General features: G+C 54.5%; 1 protein-coding gene across 8 annotated transcripts in view; it reads left to right on the top strand.

Moving 5' to 3' along the window:
- RALGDS (ral guanine nucleotide dissociation stimulator) overlaps window positions 1–20,178 on the top strand; it is a 38,851-nt gene that overhangs the window by 6,184 nt on the left and 12,489 nt on the right. For 4 of the 8 annotated variants that reach the window (XM_072352768.1, XM_072352761.1, XM_072352765.1 and 1 more), the window contains exon 1: window positions 13,181–13,481. The exons of 2 other annotated variants lie outside the window; for them this stretch is intronic. In XM_072352768.1, coding sequence (XP_072208869.1) covers window positions 13,314–13,481 — 168 coding nt within the window. In that variant the 5' untranslated portion in view covers window positions 13,181–13,313. Of the gene's footprint in view, window positions 1–2,373; window positions 3,006–13,180; window positions 13,482–20,178 lie in introns of those variants that run through there. 2 more of the 8 variants (XM_072352764.1, XM_072352763.1) reach the window with 2 other exon arrangements.

The raw sequence follows: 20,178 nt of genomic DNA, 5'->3' as shown, positions 1-20,178 counted from the left end.
CTGGGATTTTCCATTTGCTTTCTACTCGTCACGCTGCTTTATTTCCTCTTTGCCTTTCTATCAGCCTCGCGCTGTGAAAATAAACCAGTCAGGTTTTTGCATCATTTCTCTGAAGCGAAGCATTCTCCTCCACGCGCAGGATGCAGCGATGTTTGGGCTCGTGGACAATACTTGGAGTTGAAATTGCCTTGGAAAAACAAACTCGCCATTGTTATTTGTGGGAATTCTTTAGTACTATGGAAGCCTTTGATGCTTGAATCCACCAAGCACTGAGGCTGGCTTTCCTTGGGTGGGTCTTTGTCGCTCGGTGTCAGTGTGACCAAGGGGTGGTCACTGCATTTTGGAGCATGTGGAATGTCCGTGCTGTGCCAGCTGTGCTGGGGGCTGAAATCCTCCTGTGTGGAATTTTGGCATTGAAACCTTCATCCCCATGTGCAGAGTCTTGACTGTGCTCTGTTGTGAAGAGCCCCAAACGATGTGCTTGTGGGGAGCAGAGGCAGCTCCGCTTATTTGCCCTCTAGTTGCTCTGTTTCTGCCAAGGCAGAGTTACTGCTGTGAAGCTGTGAGGTCCCGATGTGGGTTTTCTCTGCTGAGTCTGCAGGAAGCAATAAAACTCCCTTGCGAAGCAAAATGGGGAAGCAATGGGGTCTGTGCTGGCATTTCCCACTCTGCTCAAGAGCTGCGGGCTGAGGTGGTGCTGAGGGGGTTTCTCCTGCAGGGCTGCACTGCTCTGTGGACCCCAGCAGTGTGTGGGTCCTATGCTGGGGATCTGCTGCTGCTGCTGCTGGAGGGTGTGGGATCAGAGCTTCCATCCAGCTGGGAGATGGAGTGGTTCGGTGCTGCTGTTCTGATGTCTGTGTGGGATCACCCTGTCTGGGCTGCTGAGGTGCTGGGGGAATCACTGTGTTCTGCTTCTGCTGAGTGATGAGTTGTCCCAAAGCACCTCCTGGGCTTCTGCTTTAGGAGCACAACATCCCTCAGTGCAGTAGGTGAAGGCAGGGGGCGTTTCATGCCATTTCTGGGGTCACATGAATGCCCTCATTCTGCATTTCTGTGTGTGCGGCTGCTCTCACATCCCATCGCCCAGTTCCAGTGCTGTGGGGTTGAGCTGGTTTCAGAAGCAGCCGTTCCCACATCCAACCCTGTGTGCTGCTCTGCTTGGCACTCCCCCAGCACGCTGTGCTTGGTGTTTGGCTTTCCTTCACGGTCTCCCTGTGGGGTTTGTGACTGCTGGAAGGGTGAACCCTCTGGGATTGTTAGAGCTGCCTGGCTCTGTGTAAGGGAGGAGACACAGAACGCTGCTGGTCCTTAGGGACCAGCATAGTAGACCCTGGACATGCCAGAAGCACATGTTGTGGGACAGCCACTGCTGTCATCCCTCCCTTGGTGCTACCAAAGGACCTGGAGGCATCCTGTGGACTCAAGCACCAGAGAGAGATGGGAACCCTACAGCTCCTTCACATGGGCTCGGTGCAGGATTGAATCACCTTCCTGGAACCAGAGCTGTGGGTGCTGCCCATGCTGGGTGCAAATTGCACATCCAGTGATGGCAGCATGAGGCATGGGGCAGTCTCCCATGGGAGCACGTATTACTTTGAGTCACTGGGACATGGTGACTGTGCCAGGATGTTTCCTGGGCTGTGACACTGCCTTGCTGGCATGACAGCAGCAGTTCCCGGGTGCTGCCAGCCAGGGGAGGGCTCTGGCTCTGGAGGCAGCTCCCTATCCATGTGCAATGGATGGGAGTCTGTCCCAGAGCCCCTGTGCAGCTCTAGGCTCCTCTGTGCCACCTACCACGAGCATCTCCCACCCTGTGTCATCACTGCAGGGCCTGGCAAGAAGGGCTGCAATAAGGATAGAAAATCTGGTTTGCTTGAGGGGACTGGGGATTTTCATTGGCTCATTCCCGGAGTTTTGCATGGCCTTTGTGCTGGGCACTGCTGACTTACAGCAAGGCTCTGGGATGCCACATCTCTGGGACACTCATCTCGCTCCATCTTGACCCACTGACACCACTGTAGTAGCTCTCAGTAGCAGAAACACCTCGGTTTGTGCCGCTCTCATTCAGGAAAACTCAGGTTTGGAGCTATGAGGAGTGGAAGAGGCAGCCCTGTGTTCACCCAGGCAAAGCTTCCCATGCAGGATTGACCTCTAAGCAAAAAAATCATCACTGCTGACTGCCTTAATTGAGTGCCACCCTGCACTGCCAGTGCCATCAGGTTCTCCAGCGCTCTCTGGGTATGAATTATTCAAGCCTGGCTGTGGTCCTTGGAGTGTAGGAAGGCGCTGATCCGACAATGGGCAGCAGGGATGGAAGAGGAGAGGGAAAGAAAAGGGGAGGCTCCAGCCGGGCTCAGGCATGCTCCCTGTCTCACACCCTCTCATCCTTCCAGCTCTGCCTGTTTGCTGCCACAACAGCCAGCGGGAAAGGCTGTAGCTGCCGCAAGTCACAATCTGATCGCAATCAGAAACCAACAGCCGGCACGACCTGTTGTGCCTCGGAGACAATGCGCGGGGGTCCGGGGGTGTTGTGCATGTAGATGAGGCTGGGAGTATCACACCGAGCCAGCACCCAGCTCGCCCCGGAAGAAAGAAAGGAAGGAAGGAGCGGCGAGAAGCGGCGTGCCGCGGTATGCTGGCACAGGGCTGCTCCGCCAGCACGGGAGCATCGCCCGCCGTACTCACACCCGACACACACCGCCTCCCCGGCGCAGCTCCTCGCAGCCCTTTGATTTGAGGAGAAGGAAATAAGAGCTCCCGGAGAGGCGGCAGCTGTTGGCAAGATGCGCTGAGAAAACCGAGCAGGGAAAAAGGTCTTTGCTCTGCCTCCCCGCCCGGGTTGGAGCTGCTGCTGGAAGAGGGGCGGCGGCGGAGGGAGAAGAATGAGCAGCCCCTCCGTGCCGGGGAAGATGGAGGCGAAACCTTTGTTCAACGTGCAGAAGGCGCTGGTGCAGCCGGTGCAGATGTGCATGTTGGACATCCCTCTGAGCGTGCAGGACGACGACGTGAGTGGAAGCGAAGCCGGGGCCGGGTGGGTGTGCGGGGGGCAGCCAGGAGCCGTGACCCCACCCCGGGGCTGCCCGGGGGTGGTGAACTCGTGGCAAAGTTGAAGGTGGCACCGCCTCCGGGTGCAGCCGCTCCTTCCCGAAGCTCCGTGTCTCGAAGCGGGCTGTGCATTGCTCTTGCAAAATTCATCATGGAAGGAGGGGTCTGGGAGGCAGGAGAAGCCTCTCTGCGTGGTGGTGGTGGTGCAGAAGGGTGGGTTGGCTGCAGGTGTCCGGGCTGGGAATGGCTCTGTTTTGCTGGTTGCTCTACCCATGGCGCTGACATGCAGTAAAGCAGCAGGGCTGCAGCAGCCAGGCAGATAAACCCCTATGCTTGGATCTGCCTGTTGTCACCTTAACTCTGCCCATAGCAGGAATGCACCAGGAATCTGACTGTGCAGGGAAAGGCTCCTGTGCTAAAGCTGATGGAGAACCCCAAATAGGGTCAAATCTTTTCCAGAGCTCACAGGGGGGTTAGTGGGCAGTTCCCCCAGCTGGGTGAGGGTTTGAGATGTGCTCCAGGTGCTGGTAGCAATGAGGTAAATCTGGCTTGCAGGGGAAGCCCATGCTCTTACTGTGCTCTTCAGTGTGTGTCCTCCCCACAGGGGCCTCTAATCGGCAGTTTCTTGCTGGTGAGCAATTAGTGCGTTGCGGAGAATGCTACCTTCTCTCTTCTCCATTATCTGTGTGCTCACAGGGATACAGTGACGCCGAGAGAAGCGCTGGGAGGAGAAGCGCTGGGAGGAGGGAGGGCTCCCTGCGAGTACCTTGCACGGGTGTGCAACCCCAGCAGGGATGGGGCTCCTATATTTAGAAACAGCCTCGGGCTTTTCCAGCACCTACAGTGCTGCTGTGCTAATGAGGATACCTGGGTCGGCCACTGCAGAGCCAGCGGGGCGTGGAACTGTGGGAAGGAGGAGGGGTGGGAGTGAGGGATGCTGAGGAGGGGAGGGAGCTGCTGACCTCTTGGATGGAAGCTTTATTCTCATGTAGCTGGGTTCGTCAGCAGCTTGCATCGCTCCATAGCAGCACCTGGGGCTGGGTGTCCCTGTGGTGTGGGCTACTCAGGAACTGGTGGAAAACAGACCTGGAGAGTGGAGCCCACCTGGACAGTAGTCAGGATGGAGCAGGGGATGCCCTCCATGGTTGGAATGACTTCCTCTTGCTAATCATACCCATGGTTTTATTGTAGAATAATAATAGTAATAATAATCAAGGGGGTTGGGCACTGTTGGAGGGCTCTTCTGTCTTGCCTGGGTTTTTCACTGCTCCTTGCTCAGCAGTGCTATGAGGCATCCCTGCCCTCAGCCCCCAATGGGCACTCACTCCATTGTGCAGAATGGAAAGGGTGAGTGCATTCTGATGAACACTCTGACCATGGAGAGCACATTCTCCATATTTTCACTTACACTGCAGCTCTGCCTGTGTGTTTGTAAGAGGGAAGCCCATGTGAGGGATGCTTCCTGCCTTTGCCAGCAAGTGGGGGTGAGGTGGCTGCAAATGCAGAGCCAACACCTCACTGTGCAGGTGCAGGATTTGGGAGAAGTTTAGGTGTGCATTACACTGGGATTTTGGATGCACGCACCCCAGTGCAGCTCTAATAACTGAACAGGGTCCAGGCCTTGATTCCAGCAGGGAACAAGCAGCTGAATGCTGCCCACACTGCAGGACTGGCCCCAGCCCAGAGCTGCCTTGGCTGGGATAACCCAGGCAGGTCTGCAGGGATGAGAGTGGACACCATGGGTCTACCTAATGGGAAAGGATGCAGCACTGTGCCCTGCCACTCTTCAGTGCACCTGGTACATGTCCCCTGTTGAGTTTGCACTTTGCAGCCCATGATGGGAAGGGATGTAGTGATATGTGCTGCCCGTGCCCACATTTGGGTGCTGGCAGCTGGATGGGGAGCATCACCCCAGCCACCCCCAAGCTCTCATTCCCACCTTCCCTGATGGCTTTCCATGGGGCTGTCAGTCTTTCATAACCCGGCCAAAAGCAGTTGCAACATTTCCCTGGATGCTTCTCTTGCTATTATGGGTAGGGATTTCCAAAGCTTTGCTAATAGAAAAGTAACCGTTTCTATATCTGGGAAATGGGGAAATCAATGAGCGGGCTGTTGTAAGCGACATAACGGCTTTTTGTGGCAGCTCAGGCAGTTCTGTAACATGATGGAGCTGGAGGGCAAGTTGGTTGGTCAACTTCAGCAGCAACATCCGCTCTTGTGAGTGATGGGACAATACCAATGTGAGACCATCTCATCCCTCTGGGGCGTCCCCCTGGGGCTGTGTGTCCTGGGAACGTTCCCGGCTGTGGGAAACATGGGGTGAGGTCACCCCACTGCTGCCCTCTCTATGCCCCCCAGCACACCCTGGTTCCCCCACATCCCCTCTCCTCGTGAGTGCAGTCGCTTTGACTTCAAAGCGGTTCGCAAACATTTTCCACTCCACTGGGCTAATTAGTCAAATTACATTTCGCATGCTAATTTATTCCTCTAATATTATATATATATATATATATATTTCCCAATGTTCTGGCATAGAGGGGGAGATAAAAGCTTAATATGACCGTAGAGCCAGACCCGGGGGAGCTGGAGATGGAATGAATGGTTCGTGGCCAGGTTTGCTGTGACACCGCTCCTTCCTGCCTCTTTCAGAGATCCCATTCAGGCTTTACGTGTTTTAGCTGACTGTTACCTTGGGTGTAATGCACAGAGAAGAAAATCTTTCAGATCAGCGGTAATGAGTTACTAATTTCCAGCTTCATTACTTGGAAACGCATCGCTCTGCAGCACCGGTTGCACCGTGGAGTGCTGCGGAAATGGCAATCAATGAATCCCGGCTGGAGCCGATGGGAATGGAACGATCTTCCCAGCACTAATTGGGCACTGAAGCTGCCCTGGGGCTTCAGGCTGAAAGATATGGCTGTGAAGGGGCAGGAATTGAGCCTTCTTCCCCAGGCTTAGAAGGCTGAGTGTCCCCAGTGTCCCATGGAAGCCTTTGGGCAATGGGATGAGATGGGAACATGTGGCATGGAAGCATCCCATCCCAATGGGGAACCCTTGCTGATGGCTGTGCCCTGCTAAGGCACCCAGCACCCATCCCTTCAGGACTTTGCCCCATGCAAGGGGCTTCCACCCAGTGGGACCAGGACCTGGTGCTTGTACAGGTCACGGGGCAGAGCTGAGTGCTGGGGCAAAGCCGCTGCTGCAAACAGCCCCACAATGAATCAAAGGCTTTGTCATGTTTATATCAAAGGCTGTTTCTTTTCCACTGCCTGTGTATGGTAGATGTTATCGAGAGGGAGGAGCTGAAAGCGAGCACTGGGACTGTTTCCTGACCACAATTACAGTCAAAAACAACAAATCCCTCCATCCCCGCTCTTGGCCAAACTTTCGACTGGGGTGAATCATCGCTTGGCTTCTTTGAGGAAAGCTGGAAACTGTGCAAGAAGTCACCCAGGCTGAATTCTCATCTGCAAGGGCAGAGATCCAGGAGAGCACTGTAAAATCCCAGGGATTCTGGGAATTCTCCCAGCAAGACTGTGCCCATCTATCCAGTAGCAGAGTTCCCCCATTGAATGGATGGGGCGGAGGGTCACCAATCATTGCTGCCTTTGGCAGCATTGCTCTGTAACTCACACTGAGGACGTGATGTGCTGTTCAGGGTGATAACCTCAAGTGTTTCCCTGCTGCTTTGCTCTTCCTTCTCCCAGCTCAGCACCAGCTCTGTCTGACAGCTGAGGGCAGCGTGAGGCCCTTCTCCTTGCAGCTCGCACTCCTCAGACGTGTCTCTGCAAAGCAGATGCACAATGAATTGCCTGGAGCTGGACCCTGCCCTGCCTTCAGATGTGGCTTCCCTGGTGCCCTCGTTTCCTGCTGACATACGCTCCGCTCTTGTTTTGCTCTGAAACGTCCCCACATCATCACAGTGGGAGCACAAATTAGGGCTGAATTTCACCACTTGGGCTGCAAATAGTGCTGAGGAGCTGACCGGCTTGGAGCCCTGGCTTCCATGCAATGCAGACAGCCCATTTGGTCTCAGTGCGATGTGCTTGCAGGACAGCAGAGTGCTGCAGCCCATCACTGAGCACAGCTGGATGCAGCCAGGACTGGCTCTGATGCTAACCCAGAGTGATTTCATTGCGTGATTTCGGTGTTTGTGCAGGGAGGGTTGGCTCCGTCCCGCCTGGCGGAGGAGCAGCTCTTGCTCCATCATATGACCGTGCTGTAATGTGCTGGTGGCTCCGTTTGGGCAGAACTTGTGATATTTGGTATTTTTAACTGCTGGGGCCACGTGTGTGGGTCACACAAGCTGTCTGGTGTGCAACTGAAACCTTCAGGTGGTCCCTCAGTGCCGATGGTGGCCAAGGACAGTATCCCCAGGGCTCCTCTTCCCCTCTGCCTCCATGGTAAGAATCTTACTCTTAAAAAATAACCCTAAAAAATACCCCTCTTTCTGTTCACCCTTTCCTTCTCCCTTTGGGCTTCTCCGTGTGTTGCTGTCAGAGTTTGGGTTTTTCCTTTTGTCATAGCAACCTTCCCCCTGCACTTCTGTTTCCCATCCTTGAAGCGAAGTGTAAGTTAAGAGCTGCAGGTAGGGAGGATGAAGGAGAAATGGTCTTTCGTGCCAGGATGGGGGCTGTTTGACCCGCACAGCTGGGGCAACTGTGGGCCATTAGGATGGAGTCTGAGAGATGGGAAGTCCCTGTCTGTGGGGGTCACACTAAGGCAGCCCCTGAGCTGCTGGAGCCAGGAAATGGAGACTAATTCCTAATGAAAAGGAGCAGAAAATCCCGGATTTCCCTTCCCGTTTGGCAGAAGGACGGGGGAAGCACGAGGCAGGAGACAGACAGGCTGCAGGGCACAGCTCCAGCTTTTCCCACTGCACAAAGCCTGCACCCCACCTGGCTCTCTATCCTTGGTTCTTTTGGGGTCAGCCCAAGGCACTGCCCTGGTGATCCCGCTGGCTGCATTACAGCAGCAAAGCCCCTCCGATCAGCCTCCATTTCCAGGCTGCACCAGGGGAGAGCTTTGCAATTGGCACTGAGTATCCACAGAGACTGGGAGGGGAAGCAGAGCTCTGCAGGGCTTTGGCTTTTGCAAGAAGGTGACTCAGTGCATGCCAGGCTGGTGTTGCACCTGCATGCTGCCACAATGCGTGTCATGGAAATACTGACATAGCTCCTCAGCAGTGCATTGCAAATAGCAGTGGGGTAATTAACCATCGATATGTAATAGTGTGAGTTGCTGGGGTGACAAAAGTGGATGGTGGCTGTGCAGGAGGGGACTGATCGGCATGAGCCATGATCAGAGGTGGGAAAAGCTCCTGGATGCTGCAGGAATGGCTCTGAAGGTGAACCCAGCACACAGGGAGCAGCTTGCAGTGCTCGCCCTCTGCTTCCTGGCCCTCCTACAAACACCTGGGTCATATTCTCTGTCCTTTCTCCCTGGTGGGTGTCTGTCTGTGTCTGTGTCCTTTCCCCCAAAGGATTTCTGAACCCACATCATGCAAATCCGACGGAGGGCTGGCAGATAATTAAATCTGTGTGAATATAAGATGGCTGAGCAGAGGAAGGGATTCCCCCGAGTCTCTGCAGCCTGAGGTCGTGTGCTGTTCAACACCAGCAGGTCCACGTGGGAGGCACTGCTTACAAACGTTTTCGCTCTCAGTTTGTGCAATTTTAGGCTCAGAGGATGGCACTGATGTTTGAATGGAAGCTGGAACTGTTTGCTGCGTGGAGCTGAGGTGGGCAGGAGGAGCAGCACCCTCCGAAGGGTGCAGTGGGGTCGTGTGGCCATGAAACCCCTGCGGAAATCTGGGAGGCACACTGGGATGACTTCCCCTGCTGAAACAATGCAGGGCGGAAGCCTTTAAAGCGGTCATTACCGAGAGGAAAATTTTTATGTTAAAGCATCCTTTGTTCTGAGGGTTTACAGATACCTGCGATGGCCAACAGAGTTTTGCAGTTCCTAATTGACTTTTAAGCCATTTGGCTGTATGTGTCATAGGGGTAATACCGGGATCTGGGCTGCAAGGTTTCCCTTTCTGCACTTCCAGGCTCCTCTCCTGTTGCTCTCAGGGTCAGCAATGACGGGCCATGTCTATATCTGCCCTCCACCTCCCAGCATGGACAGATTGGAACTTTCCCTGGGCCGTCTCTGTCAGGTTCTATCCTCACATCAGAGCTCTTCCTCCCTTTACTCGTGCCATACCAACTTCTGCTGTATGCTTTCCCTGGTGCAGAACCATTGCTGGAACATCCCTTTCCATAGCTGCCCCTGAAGGGTTTTGTTCCCGTTTAACTGGATTTCTTTTAGTACCTTTGCTTGTGTACTTGTAGCATTAACGCTGTGTGCGTGGTACACCTTAGTGCTGTGTTTCCAGGATCTGACATTTCAATCTCCTCACTCTTCTTCTGGGCTAACTGCACCGAATGGGCTGGAGGAGGAGGGGTGAGAGCAGGGCTGAAGAACACGCTGGAGATGAGCAACGTTTCTTTATTATCCACTGGGAGTTCTCTATTGATCCGGTGCCAGATCCTTGTGTTTCTGAGAGGCTCCTTTTACACAATTCAGCTGAATGCCTCGTTTTGGCTGTTTACCATCGCTGGAAAAATGTACTCCCTGCCCTTGAGTGTGAGTCTGAGAGGCCGAGCTCCCATCCCATCCATTTTCCTCTATGGATTCTGTTCCCTTTGGGAAGCAGTGCAGAGTGATCCCATAGGGCCCATTGGTGCTGCGCAATGGACAGAGCTGTATTCCTGTATATCTAATGGCATCTGATGATGTCACACTATTTTTCTATTACATGTTTTGATTTCAGAGAGGAATTTATCCTCTCTTCAGAGGTTACACCCATCCATGACTTTCCCAGCCTGTTTCTGTGGCTTCATAGCTCTTCTCTTGCCTACCAGTGCTTTGTCCTTTCCCTTCTATCAGCCAAGCAAAGGTGGAAGCTACAACTCAGTGCAGCCAGGAGCCTCAAGCTGGCTGCATGCTGATTGCTAAGCAACAAAGAAAAAGGGTTTTCCTGTTTTCCTTTCGGTTACGAGCACCTGAGGTAGTTGTTATGTGAGCTGACCAAAATGCTCTGGCAGAAAGGCAGCAATGAGAGAAACACTGCCTTCAAAGACACAGGGCGCAAGAAATACGCATTGGTGTCTGCAGCATGACAGGCTTCAGCTGACCTTGGAGCCAGAAGTTCTGTGAAGGTTCCTTAGACATTGCCTCGATTCCCCTTGCTGGCAGCGTTCTGCTCCCTACTCAAAGATCTGCAGGTCTGAAAAACCTGAAGTTATCACCCTGAACAGAAGGTGCTTCAGTACCGTGGTAAAGTAGATTGGTATGAACCATGGAATTATAAAGACTGGAAGAGGTCTCTGAGATCATTTAGTCCAGCTGTTAAAGATGAGGAGTAGGATGGGGTGGAAATACTCCTTCAAGCTGCTTTGCCTTCCAGATTTGTGGCACAGTTGTGCTGTATGGCCGAGCTCTGGGGCTCTGCAGGAGATGCTGTGTCCAGCTGTGTGTAGGGCTGCAGGTGGTGAAGCACAGCAGTGTGGGGTGGAGAGGTTAACTCCTAATGCCCAGGGGGTTGGTCTGCTTCCTTCCTTAGGCACTGATGGTTTTTAGGAGAACTGGCTGGGTTCTGGTGGTTCCTGGATTTTGGGAGGAGTGCTGTAACTTCAGTATTAGGGTGTGCTGAGTGCGGCGGTGACATCAGGTTCCCTTCTTACACAAGGTCTGAGGGTTTTTCCCTGGAATAGATGAGGAAGTGGTGCTAGTTCTTCGTTTTATGGGAAATGCTAGTAATGATGATGATCATCATCGTCACCTTCCAGCTAAGACTAGGCCTTGGAAAAGCAGCTGGATGGAGCTGGGGGTGCTCATGGGCTGTGGGATGAGCTTGTGTATGGTGGGAGAAAACTCAGGGCATGCACTGAGCCCTGATGCTGAGACAGACGTAGGGTCTGAACCTGCAGTGCTGCCCCAGAGGTGCTGAGCTCACCCAGGGCACTGGCTCAGCATTGGCACATGCTCCCATTTGTTGCCTGTTCCGCATCATTTGCCATGCAGGGAAGCCTGCAGGCTGTGGCAGATGAGGGCAGATCTGCGATCTGAAGGGGCACCAGTTTGTGTTTATTCAGCCAAACGCTCACTGTGAAGTGGTGGGAAGGAACAACCAAGAGAGGGGTTTCCCGCAGCACCCGGCCCTGTGTCTGCCTCTGCTGCTGATGCTCACAGCTGACGTCAACATGAAGCGCTCGGTGTGTTGTGAAAAGCTTTTGCTGACTTTGCCAAACATGAAATGATTATTTGTATGACGATGATGATGATTTTACCGAGTCATTCCGTGGTGGATGCTTTCCTTAAATCCGCAGTCACGTGCCTGTAAGACAATCCTAGAACCACAGACTGGCTTGGGTTGGAAGGGACCCTTTGCTTTGGGTCTTAATGTGTTCAGGAGTGCCGGCCCTGATGTCTGAGTGTGTGGGGTTGGCAGTGCTGAGAAAACATCCTGAACTGGGACTCCTGACCCCGCTTGGAGTGTTTTGCTTTTCAGGCCCAGAAGGTTCCCAGGAGAGGGGAAAGGAAACTTGCCTGGCTATTTTTAAACCCTCACCATTGCTTTCCTGCACTGTATTATTTATTATCCATTATCAGAAGCGTTTCTCTCCTGAAATTATCTTCAGTGGTCAACCAAGGGGTGGGTGAATGCCACCCATCGAACAGTTCCATAGCTTCCCATAGAGGTCAGACAAAGCTGTGAGGTCCTGCAGGGGTTTGTATCTGCAGACGAGCAGTGCTGCTATCTGTTCTGTGCAGCCAGTGTTGAGCCATCCCAGCTGTGGGGCCACAATTTCACCTCCCCAAGGGCTGAATCCTGGCTTCTCTCCCCACGACCCTGCAGCCCTGAGGGCAGCACTGATTGCTCTGGAGGTGCCCGAGCTCTGTATGTGACCCATTGCACTGCAGAGCACATCTTGCTGCATCACTCAATGCTGCACGGCACTCAGGGTCAGGATTGGCATCACCCCATAGAGCATCCCAAAGGTGTGGGGCTGTGTGCAGCCCTTGTGCAGGGCTGTTTCCTTTCCCATAGTGTAGCCCTGGAGGTCCTGTTGACCCTCTGCAGCTCCAGATAAGCGGGACAATAGCTCTCATTGTCCTCCCTCATCCTCCTGTCTGGTACATTTTCAAGTTGAGGAGTATTTCAGCTTTGTTAATCCTTTCTTGCCCGGGCAGGAGGCGCCCTGGGCAGAGCTGGATGTGCAGCCCCTATATTCATGCTCTCATTGGAAATAAAGCCGCGGGGCTGCACGGCTGGGAGGCTGCTGTTATTTCAGCTGTGCAGAGAGCTGAGGCGTAAGCGTCTGGGTTTTGGTGGTGTCAGCAGCAGCTGCCATGCATTTATCGGCAGGGAAGGAGAAGGGGCAGGGAAGGGTGAGAGGATGCTGAGCTCAGTGCGTGCAGAAAGTGTGGAACGGCTCTGCTTGTTTCTCCGTGCCTCAGCAAACAGTTACATTGTGTGGTTTCGGCATCAGCTTGAGAACTCAGGGACGCTTTAGAGTGGGATCGGCAGCCCCGCTGCCCCCCAGCCCAGTTCCCCTTTCCGTGCATCCCTGCGGGGCCGCACATCGCTGCTGTGTACCCTGCTGTTCCCGATGGTACAGGAAGGGGCCCAGGGGTCCGTGACTGCAGCACCCCATAAATCTGCTGGGGCTGGGCGGTGCTTTGAGCACAGATGGTACCTTGGGGGGCTGAGCTCGTGGGATGAGAAGCAGCCTGGCTGAAGCACTGGGTTAATACTTAGCGGTGAGTTCGAGGTGGCGCGCTCTGAACCCCAGAGCTGGATGTTAGGAGCTGCATGAACACTCGGCGATCCCAAGACCCTCCTCCAGGGCCGGCGTCCCAGCCTGCACGGCTTCTCCCACTGCCGCCCACCTCCATCCCCTTTCTCTCGGCTCGGCGCTGCCCCATCCCTCACTCCCCCGCAGCTCCCGACTGAAGCTCTGCCCCCTCCGCCCGCGCCTTCCCTCCGGGGGCCGAGCCGAGCCGAGCCGGGCCAACCCCCGGGGCGGGCGGAGGCTGCGGGGGAGGAAATCCAAGCGCCGCTTTCTCAGCCCGGCCCCTCCGTGCCGTCGGGTTGCTCCGCCGCTGCTCCCTCCGGCAGCCGCTCTCCCATCCCATCGGGGGCGGTGGCGGTGCGGGTCCCCGGTTACCCCGGGATCCCGGTCCCCCCGAGCCGGCCCGGGGATGCGGTGGCGGTGCCCATGGTAAGCCGCCGGCACCATGCCGCCCCGCCCGCCCCCGACATGTTCGAGGGCTGCCGGCGGGCGCGGAGCTTGTGGGGCGGCGTGAGGCTGGAGGTGGCCGGGGAGAGCAGCCCCGTCGTGCTGCACAGCTTCACACAGCTCGACCCCGACCTGCCGCCGCTGGAGGTGAGGATGGGGGTGGGGGATGTGGGGGGTGGGGGGTTGTGCTGTGATGAGTTGGGGCTCAGCTCGGTGCAGGAGGATCGCGGTGTTCGCCCTCTGGCAGCTCCCGGAGTTAAGTATGGGGACAGCTGTGGGACAACGCGGCGTTGTTTCGTTTCATTTATTAAATAAGCGAGTGGCCCTGCTTGGTGTTTTTGCTTTGAGCGGTGGGCAGGATGCCAGACCGGGCTCTGCAAAGGGCTGCCCTTCCTCTAAACAACGGGAGAAAGGGACAAACCTCAAAACAAGGTTTTTTTTCAGGGTCTTATTCTTGTTAATATCTCAGCTGCTGCAGGCAGGGAACTGCTCTGATCTGCCCTTAAGGACTTTGGGTTCGTCCAAACCACAGAAGTATCCTCTGGGGAGGTTATGGGCATCGGGAGGGCTTTGCTGGAGGATGCAAAATGTTGGTGTTGCTTTGGGTTTCAACCCCGGGCTGCTCAGCCCGAGCAGTTTGTTGCATGGAGGTGGAGGCTGCGACACCCAAAATAACGTGAGTCAGAGCTCTGGCTTTTTTCTTCGGAATGGGTGATCATCTTCTGCGTGCCAGGAATGTCATTGATTTGCAGCGAGCGGTGCTGGGAGGCAGGTTTGGGCATTCCCAGCAGCATGGAGCCCTGCAGGCTGGAGGCACAGGGGTTAATATCGGCAGGGTCAGGGGCTGGGCTGGGTGCAGAGCCAGCTGCAGATGTGCTTCGTGGCTCTGGATGCTGGTGAAGGGGGGTGGGGGGGAACAGGGTGCGCCCTGCAGAACTACTGAGTTCTGTGCAGATATCCAGCATCGCTTCAGCATGGCGATCCCATTCCTACCCCATTAACCCACAGTGGAAATTCCTGGTCAGGCTGTACGGGAAGGGGATCAGTGCTGGCTCCAGCCCTATCGCTTCACCTCTGGCCTGGCAGCAGGGATTTGTCAGCTCGTGAAAACCCTCTCCAGCTTGCTCTTCCTCCAGCTTGCTCTTCCTCCAGCTTGCTCTTCCTCCCCTCCTCTTCTCCCCCTGCTTCTCTCTCCTGGGGGTGGGTGTGCTGACATTGTTCGCAGCACATCATCTGGTTCATGTTATGTCTGGCAGGAAGTCCAGCCCCTGCGCCCGCTGCGCTCCGGGAGGCTGCAAGGGGCTGTGCTGTTGGAAGGGATGCAGGAGGAGCAGGGAGGGAGGCAGGGTGGGGGGCTGCTGTGCTTCTCCCCCTGGGGTCAGCCAGCTCATGCGCTCCACAGGAGGCAGCCCTGGAGCTGCAAAACTGCTGAGAGCAAAGTTATGGCCCTAACCAGTGCTGGGTTGGCCTCTGAGAGTGTGCTTAAATCATGGAATTATTGAGGTTGGAAAAGACCTCTAAGATCATTAAGCCCAACCATCAAGCCATCCCCACCATGCCCACTGGCCATGTCCTGGAGATATCTACTCTGGGCCGTGATGTGGCTGTTGTGAGGGCAGAGCAGCCCCAAAAAGCACATTCCAGAGTGGGATACAGCGCTCGCTGAGCCACGTGCAGCAGGATTTGCTCGCTGTCATTGCAGCACGCAGTTGGGGAAAGGCATGCAGAAAGGGGACAAAAAATAAATAGAGTTGTTGTGGCAACTGTGCTGGCAGCAGCCTGGCTTATAAACCTCGGGTGAGGTCACTCTGCAAGATGGATCTGGGGAGTAGAAGGTGGATTATTCAATTCTTCCCCCTCCTGTATTGCTCGGAGGTCCGAGTGCTCTTGAACTGGTTTTAACCATGGGGAATGGCAGGTTTAAACCAATTGGGTTTTCTTTTTGCGTGCCTTTTGCTTGGACCTTTCTGCTTCCAGTCCAGCCCAAATCAGCACTGTGAGTTTGAGGCTCCTCCTGCTCCATGCTGCACACACGGCTGCAGATGGATGGCCCAGACTGGGGCTGGCACTGCCCAACCTCCCTGCAAGCAATGAGGGCTGATGCCTATTGAAAACTCTCGGATTGTTGCTATTTTGGCTCTGTTTGTTTTCTGAACAATTAGGAGAATTCTCAGTTGCTAAACACGTCCTCGAAAACTTGAATTGCTCAGCCCAGATGCCTCGGAGGTCAGTGCTGGTGCTTTACAGCTGGGAAGGAGAGGCAAAGATCTCTCTTAAAAGCCATTTTCTTTCCACTTCCAATGGAAGAGGATCCTTTTCTCTGCAGCCTGTTTCTCCCCGAGGCACCATCTGATATGCCCTGTGCAATCTGCAGGATGGACATCATCTGTCCCTGCTTCTGGAGAGGGACCTGCTTATGGCTCCCAGCCAGAAGGGTTGGGTAAGCAGGGAGCTGGCTGAGATGTGAGTGCAGGAAGGGAGTGAGGAGGTGGGAGGGGTTTCTTGATGATTGTTTGATATGGTGAAGAGGAGCTGGAAAGAGCTTCACCATGTGTTTGGATAAGGCTTGCATTGCATGCCCTGTTTCCATAGGGCAGGAAACCCTCCGGGACTGGGATCTCACTGAGGTTTTAGCAGGTTTGTAATCATAGATTAGCAGCCCTGGAAACTGGAATCTTGTTCAGCCCTCCTGGCCCCACAGGCTCCACTTGTGCTGCTGCAGGGCCCCACAGTCCTTCTCTGGCTCTGCTGTGGCCGTTTGTTTTCTGGCTACGGGCGAGGGGTTCCTAGGCAGGGCAACTAAATGTGAGCCCGGAGGATTCCTAGGCTTCCTTGTGCTCAGATTTGGGTGTGGAATGAGCTCAGATTCTGTAGGAAAAGAGCAAAGTGACTGCAGAGCTGTGGGGTCTTACTGCTTGTCCGGCCCTTCTGCTTCCATACTGGGGGCCTGGCTGCAACCACCCCACAGTTTGGGCTGGAGTGGGGTTGGTCTGGCCATAGGATGGGCTCCATCACCCTTCTGCCTCTAATTGCCAGTCATCATGTTCCCCCCAATGATGTGTAATTGAAAGAGCACGGAGCTTATTTAGGTCACTCCAGACCATATGTAAGGGCTGGGCATCCCCTGCTTGTGCTTTTTCTTCAGTGCTGTTATCTCCAGAGCTGCCTGAGTGGCATTTTTTCAGGCCGTGTTCCTTTTATGTGAATACATACTTGCAGCCGGGCTGTTTCAGTTCTCAGATATTTCTCTGTCTCCCACGGACCCAACAAAAAAGGGGGAGGGATTGCTATTTCCAAGGAGCAGGATTTGGACTCTGAGCTGGCTGCAGTGCGGTCCATACAATAGTTTGTTTTATCCTGTGCTGTTCTTGTACAGTGCTGAGTTAGACCCAGTGGCAGCATCCTTGTCCTATCTCAAATAGAGCTTCTGGAGTTGTTGGAGTTTGTCTTGCACAGGGACTGACCCGCTCGTCACAGCAGCCCCAATGCTCTGCAGTACTCTTGTGTTTGGACTTTGGTCGTGAGCCGTTGGGATAAGGAAGCCTGGAGCCCTGGGAGCAATGTGGCTGCTCCCTGGGGATTGGCTTTATGGGGGAAGTGAGGGACAAGGGTGTGGATGGGGCAGGGTGAGGCTGAAGTTGGCATTAGGGGGTTGGGGTCAATGCTGCTCTGCTTTAAGGCAATAATGGGCATGGTGGTGATGGGCTGATGGCTGGACTAGATGATCTTAGTGGTCCTTTCTAACCTTAATGATACTATGATGGAGCAGTGACTGCAGCACCCAACATCACTGCACCTCCTGATGGGGTTTGCTTTGTGTGGTGCTTATGGCATTACGTATACAATCCCTTACAGCCAGTAGCTGCGTTTGTTGGTACAGATTCATGATATTCTGCTATCAGATAACCCCAGAGTGCTTGGTATGTCTTGTGGTCAGCAGTGAGTTTGCTCCTGTTATGCCACTGGGATGTAGATGGGCCTTGTGCTGGGATGGCAGAGGTGGGATGGAGGTGGCTGAGGTGTTCCCAAGGCTGGTGGTGGAGTAGAGGAGTTGTTTTGGCTCACACATGGCACAGCCTGGGGAGGAAAGTCATCGGAATCTGGAATGCTGGGGCATTATTTTTAGAGTGGCTTTTCTTTCTGCTAACCATGCTTTAACAACCAGCAGCTGAGCTGAGTGCCTGTGTGCAGACCTGGCTTTAAAGGGCTTGCTACCCGTCTTACCAGAGCTGCTTTTCATGTAGGGAGCAAAACCACGAGGCATTTCCCTGCTCTTTGCAGCGGTTGTGTCTCCATGGTGACCCGAAAGCTGAGAGCCCCTGCCCGCCTCGCCTCTGAAGTCGATGTTTTGGTTTGTGAAGCAATGTGGGTTTGGTTGGGACTGTTTTGGAGTCAGAGCTCAGCTCAGAAAGCTACGCTGGGCAGAGCATGGCATGGGACTGCCAGGGGCACCACTTATCTATGGGGAGCGCTGGGGATGCTGCGCATGGTCAGCTTGGATCCCAAACCTCACCTTTCAGTCTGGGCCAAAAAAAAAGGGGGTTTTGGTGAAAGATGTTGTATAAAAAGCTCTATAGGTGGCTGTGTGCATCAGGGCTGCTGAGGGACATGCGTGGCTCTGTTATGGGGGACCCAGGAGTGATGTTCTGATGGTCTGGATGACACAACTTGCTACGTCCCATCCTAGTTGCAGCAGTGGGAGCTGGCACCTGGACAGCCTGTGCTGCTGCAGCTCTGCTGTGACTCAGAGCATCACCATCGCTGTGGTGTTGCAACCAAGCGCTCATTGCCTGGGGTGTTCCTTAAGGGGTGTCCCACGCACCCCCTCTCTCCTCATCCTGCTCATCCTCCTGCAAAGCTTGGCTCTAAAGGAGTTTTGGGCTTGACCCCTCTTTACCCAGGCCATGGAAGGAGCTTTGTATGGAAGGAGCTGGTGTACCCCTGTTGTCCCACATCAGATTTGTATTTTCACTATGAAGGGAAGGGCTGCCTGAAGCTGCCAGCTTCTCCACCTCCAGGTTTTGGGGAACTCTGACAGCAGGGTTTGCTGCAGGTCGCTGTGGCTGCTGCTCAAACAGGGGTAACTGCAGGAAGGGGGCTGAAACAGCTGGGAATGAGATGGGGAGAATTGGGGCTGAGGGGGTTCAGCCACCCTGGGCACCCCATTCCTCCGCTGGGATGCACACACCCATTCCTGTAGGCAGAGCTCTGGAGTGCATGTTCAGGCACTTGACAACAGCTCGATTTTTGTGTTGTGTTGTTTGGTTTTTTTTCCCCCCAGTTGTTTTCTCTCCAAAGGTGCCAATTAAAATTAAACCCTCGGTGGCTTCAGCTGTGGAAATCACACCGTGTAGTTGACTTTGCATCCTGACTGCAGGCCCCCCAGGTGCCGGCGTGTTGACTCCTGCCTCTGTACCTGCTTATATAGCACCTCCTGCTCATTGACACTTAGTTAAGTAATGCTCTGACGCTGAGAGTTCCTTGATTACAAGGCGAAAGCGTTGCTCTTCCCCCTTCCATCTTCCTACAAAGCAAAGCTGCCGCAGGGAACCACGCAGAGGGGGAAAATGTGCAAAAGGAAAAGGTGCAAAGTGAAAACATCCCCTGCTCGGCTTCCCCCTGAGCACAGGGGAACCATGGCTGAGCATCCATGGGTCGGAGGGAAGCTGGGAGCAGTCGGGGTCAGCCCGCGGCTGCGCAGCAAATGGAGGCTGCTACGTCACGCTGCAGGGTGGGAGCTGGGGGCACGGCCAGCAAACAAAGCACTGCTTTTATGCCTTTTGCCGGCAGCCCCTCGCCCTGCCTCCCTGCCCTGGATTGTTCATGCATTTTCTCTGCTTCAGCTGTTTACTGGGTCAGCCCGCCGCGGACACGCACGCACAGTGGTAGCATTGAGTTGGGTTGGGAGAGCGCCCGATGTTGTGCCCTTTGCAGGGTAGAAGAGGGGCACTGGGAGCCCTGTGGCATCTTCCTCCTCCTCCTCTTCCTCTGGGATTTTGGGCATGGGGGTGATCTGTTCTCATCGGCTATGCTCATGTTACAATCTCTAGACAGGGCTGTGGTTCTTGGACAGCCTCCAGATTGTCCATCCCGATCTGCACGCCTTAGGAATGATGGAACTGCAGAGCTCTGTTTTGCTTTTTGCAAGCTGCAGCCATTGAGTCGGTGCACAGCTATGTGGGGGTTATCCAGCCTGCTTGGGGATGGCAAACCCCAGCCATCCCTCCCAGGTGTGCGCTGCCTCCATATGGGTCACCCATGTGGTGGGGCTGATTTGGCAGTGGAATCTGCTTTTGGAGCAGCTGATGTTGCTTAACATTCAATTTTTGGCTGTCTAGACAGGCACATGGGCTGCAAATGGAAGGTGGGAGGGTATGGATTTGTGGCTTTGTGACTCTGGGAATGCAGAGATTTTTGGGTAGGTGAACTCTCTGGTTTGTAAGTGTTGATACAGGCCTGAGACAGGCATTGTGCTGGAATTGAGACCACTAAGAGATCTGTGCCCTGCGCTGGTCCTGTAATCAGAAACAGCTGGGATAGCATAACTCAGAATGCAGTGGGGGACATCGCAAGTGAGGTCAGTGGGCTCTGCATGCTGACCGTTTGCTAACACCTTTGGGATGCAGGTGGTGCAAAAAGGGGTGCGTTTCAGCATCAGGATCAGCAGGGTGCATTGAAATCCTGCAGGCTTGGGCCTACGTGGGGCACACGCCTGTTTCTCTTTGCATTCAAACAAGGCAATGCAAGGCTCTCACACTGCGTGGGACTGAGATAAAAAAATGCATTTCACTTTTTGACCTTGTTCCTGCGAGTTCCTTCCAGATTTCTCTGTTCCCTCTCAGTG

Source organism: Excalfactoria chinensis, chromosome 18 (genome assembly GCF_039878825.1).
Source record: "Excalfactoria chinensis isolate bCotChi1 chromosome 18, bCotChi1.hap2, whole genome shotgun sequence".
NCBI lineage: Eukaryota > Metazoa > Chordata > Aves > Galliformes > Phasianidae > Excalfactoria > Excalfactoria chinensis.
Note: the sequence above shows the minus strand (reverse complement) of the source record. Positions and strands in the feature narration are given on the sequence as shown.